The 4,409-nt window shown below is 34.2% G+C and overlaps 1 protein-coding gene across 1 annotated transcript; it reads left to right on the top strand.

Annotated features, from left to right (window-relative positions):
* Nucleotides 1-1,992: 1,992 nt before the first annotated feature.
* Nucleotides 1,993-3,437, top strand: LOC142606908 (aquaporin TIP1-1-like). Its single transcript, XM_075778275.1, has 2 exons — nt 1,993-2,496; nt 2,802-3,437. The coding sequence occupies exons 1-2, from the start codon at nt 2,113-2,115 to the stop codon at nt 3,192-3,194; spliced, it is 777 nt and encodes a 258-aa protein (XP_075634390.1). The 5' UTR covers nt 1,993-2,112; the 3' UTR covers nt 3,195-3,437.
* Nucleotides 3,438-4,409: the final 972 nt, after the last annotated feature.

Raw genomic sequence — 4,409 nt, 5'->3', positions numbered from 1 at the left:
AATTGATTAGGGGTCTTTTTTTTATAATTGAATAGTGGTCTTTAATGTATTGTACAGTTCATCTAGATGAGTGATATGGGGAGCAGGCAAATTATTGGTGGAGACTATGCTACATGGAGATGCTATTCTTTTCTATTTCTTTCCATTCCTTTATTTTAAAACATTCAAATAAGATTACTTAATTCAATTCAATTCATATTTCTTACTTAAACACATTCCATTTATTTTCATTCATTCATGATCATTCTATTTTATTCTATTCTTTTTCATTTTGAACTTTATGAACTCTCAAATGAAGGCTTAGAAACGAAACATAATTGAATAATAATTGAATAGGGGTCTTTTTTGATAATTGAATAGGGATCTTTAATGCAATGTATAGGTTCATCTAGATGGGGAGCAGACAAATTATTGGTGGGGACTATGCTACATGGGGATGCTATCTCAAAATGATTTCTCCTTTTCAAAAAGCAATTTCGTTTGCTTCTGTGATAGGTATGGTTCATACGTGCATGAAACATCATGACTAGGCCACCTTTTAAAATTACAAGAGCGTGAAAGATTTCATTTAGCAAACAAAAAAACAGAGCCTGAAAGATTTCAGCATATTTTCAACACACATGCTAAAGACAACATGTTTCTTAAATTATTGGCCTGGCACTGTAAACCAAGCTTTGCAATTGTAGAATCTTTCTTTCATGGAGCTCCGAGATTATCTTCCATGTTAGGACAATAATGGGACCCTATTTATGAATGGATTAGCATTTGATGCGTTATTGATTGGGCCAAAAAATAAAAAATAATGTGATATGTTTATGTATCAACTATCAACTGCTAAAGAAACAAAGGCTTCCTAGGATGTCAATTTAATTGGATCACTCTCTTGTCTTGAGTTATAGCATATAGTATATAATTTTATGATGTGGAAAGTATACTCATTCCTGCATCACAATTCTGAGTAATATAATACTTGAACTGTAAAATTGACAATGGAATAATTTTATCAACCAGCTAGAAAGTACTAGAATGACTTGATTAAAATTTACACAGAGTGTCTGGGTACCTGTTATATCTTTCATTCTTCATTCCATTAGACCAAAAAACAAGTAACCAAAAACAAAAGAAAATTCCATTATTTTCAAAACTATAAAAGCTAATATATATCCTCACAACATTTGAATATAAGCTAGTAACACTTTATTCTAAAATCTAATTGCATGAATTTTATGATTTTTCTTGTTGAAAACATTGACAGATTTACTCATCAATTAATGTCAATACAATAATAAAACCATAAGCTTAAAAACAAGAATTTTCTCAAAACCTTTTTTCACAACTATTGAAGTAACATGTTATAGCTAACGTTAATAAAAATGGTATCAATAATAGATGTATATAAAAATAATGTTAGTCCAATAACAATTTACCTCATAGTTGCATGTGAGAAGGATTTTAAAATATTTTGTGTCCAATTAACATTACTCATACTTAAAATTAACCTTCTGTTATTAAAATCTAGTACATATAACAAAACATTATGATTGCCAAGAGATTTTTAAGTTTTAATTACTTAAGGTTCACATCTTTCCACGTTCCTAACGAGACATTTAGGTTTTAAATTCCTTGTTTTCCTGTTAGTAACTTAAAAAATAAAATTATAATCAGAACATAAATTACCTTATATAGGTACCCTGCCCCTTCAGGAATCAAGACCTTGCTAGAAACATTAGTGGATAGAACCCACAATACCATTTGAGGTGGCCTTATCCATGATGCCCACGTGTCATTCTCACGGCGTTTTAGAGGTGAATGCTGAGCTGTATTCATGAGTTTTGATTGGTCCCCATTCCCCAATCCACCACTCAAGTCTCAAGCTAAAAAAATTCCACAACTTTCAATCGCTATTTAGGTTACCGGAACCGGCTATAGCAAGTTTTACCTTTCCAGATGGCCTTTAGAAATTTCAATATAAAGTTGTGACTACCACATAGCTCAATCTTGCAAAATTTAGTCTCACACACACACACACTCACTATTGATACTAAAAATAGTGACTGTGTTTTGTTTTTTTGATTGATAAGAGTAGCCGTCTGATCTTTGACTTTGACCACAATGCCGATCTATGAAATAGCAATCGGACGGCCAGAAGAGACCTATCACCCGGATGCACTAAGGGCTGCATTAGCAGAGTTCATTAGTACACTAATATTTGTGTTTGCTGGTGAGGGTTCTGGCATGGCCTTCAATAAGCTCACTGATGATGCCTCCACCACACCTGCCGGGCTTGTAGCCGCGGCGTTGGCACATGCATTTGGCTTATTTGTTGCCGTGTCAGTCTCCGCCAACATCTCCGGTGGCCACGTCAACCCGGCTGTCACCTTTGGCGCCTTTCTTGGTGGCCATATCACCCTCCTTCGTGGTATCCTCTACTGGATTGCTCAACTCCTTGGCTCCACTGTAGCATGCTTGCTCCTTAAGCTTTCCACTGGTGGCTTGGTGAGTAACGTTTAATTTTTAGCCCATATAATATAATTCAAAACCACTCAAAATACGTACATAACGTAACATTCTTTTAGTCCATACATAGTTTTAGAATTTTTAACACTTTATTGTTGTTGCCCTATTTGATAAAATACTTACGTTAAATTGTATATCATGTGTATAATTAAAAGTAAAATTGATTATAATTGATGAAGTATAAAGTGAAATATGAGACGGGAGATTTTTTGGGGGTTTAATTCTTAGAAAGTTATTAGTAAATTTTGATTGTTAATTAATATGAAAAATGAAAATTGTTACAGTCAACATCGGCGTTTTCGTTGTCATCTGGGGTGTCAGTGTGGAATGCATTCGTGTTAGAGATCGTGATGACATTTGGGTTGGTTTACACAGTTTATGCGACGGCCTTGGATAAAAGAAGCGTAGGAAATGTTGGGATAATTGCACCAATTGCAATTGGTTTCATTGTCGGTGCCAACATTTTGGCTGGTGGGGCTTTTGATGGGGCATCCATGAACCCAGCAGTGTCATTTGGGCCAGCTTTGGTCAGCTGGGACTGGACCAACCACTGGGTCTACTGGGCTGGGCCTTTGATCGGAGGTGGAATTGCTGGCCTTGTGTACGAGTTCTTCTTCATCCACACTAATCGTAATCGTCACCATGGCCACGAGCAATTGATGAGCACAGATGTTTAGAGAGATAGAGAAATATTAAATGCAAACGTATGGTCATTTCATTTGCACCGACGGCTATGTAGCTTGTCCATGTTCTTGGTATTTCATTATTTTTGAGGTCTTATTATTCCTTTTTGTTTGTTTGCTATGTTTTCAATTTGGACACTGTTGATTTTAGCTTCATTATTGTTGATATCACCATCTTGCAATTCAGTCATTTGGAGTTTTGCACAACGTTATGCAACTTTCGGTTGTTTGGACCCACTTCTTGTTGATGTTATTCACTTATTTGTACGTAAATTGGTTTTACATGAATCTTTTCTCTGTTTACTGCTTGTTTGGATAAGTTGTTTTAAAATGTACATTTTCAAAAAATTGCATATTTAAAACGAGCATTTTGAAAACTCAGTTTTTAAAGCTACATTTGGGCGTTTGGTAAAACATGTTGCTCTAAAATTGTTGTTTTGAGAAAATTACAAAAAAGGGCATGACAGACTATAATAAGATTAATAATATATTTTTTTTATTTAATAATTTAATAATAAGAAAACGTCCCATAAGCTTTCAAAAAAGAAAAAGAAAACGTCCCATAAAAAAATTTAATAAAGAAAGTAATAATAATAATAATAATAATGTTCCATTTAATAGTGTAATTTACTTTTGTTATTATAATAATAAAAAATTACACAAGAAGGATACCTAATTTTTATCTTTCCCAATGTCTGCCTCAAGCTTCTTCTCCTTCACTTGTTGGGTAGCTGGACAAAAATCCTCTACTGCCAATCACATGGTCCGCATCTAATCTTAGTAATTTCTAAAAAAATTCATTCAATTGCATCCAAGTTTCTCCAGACTCTTTTCAAAAAAAAAAAAAAAAAGTTTCTCCAGACTCATCTTCTTTGTGTCACCCACAACCTCATCCCATATCAAAGTAATTTTTGCTTGCGCTCCAATTTTTGCATGCCCAGAATATTCATTTAATGAAAAAAGCTAGAGAGAAGAAATTTCATCAAAGCCGAGCAAAATTAGATAGTGGCAAGGCCTAGAGGAGATAGATGATAGCAAGGTTGCGCCCACAGGTAGCAGGCAAGACATTGTTATTTGTGAGGTTATTTTAGAAAATTCAGGCTTCAACCGACTATGATAGTTGCATTTTTACCTGGTTTTTTAAAAAGCTATCCACCGTTGTGTTTCGCAAACATAAATTTTCAGAGTTTTCAAAAACGTACTTTTTCA

The sequence above is a fragment of the Castanea sativa genome, chromosome 8 (assembly GCF_040712315.1).
Source record: "Castanea sativa cultivar Marrone di Chiusa Pesio chromosome 8, ASM4071231v1".
Classification (NCBI taxonomy): Eukaryota; Viridiplantae; Streptophyta; class Magnoliopsida; order Fagales; family Fagaceae; genus Castanea; species Castanea sativa.
This window is presented reverse-complemented; position numbering and strand designations above follow the sequence as displayed.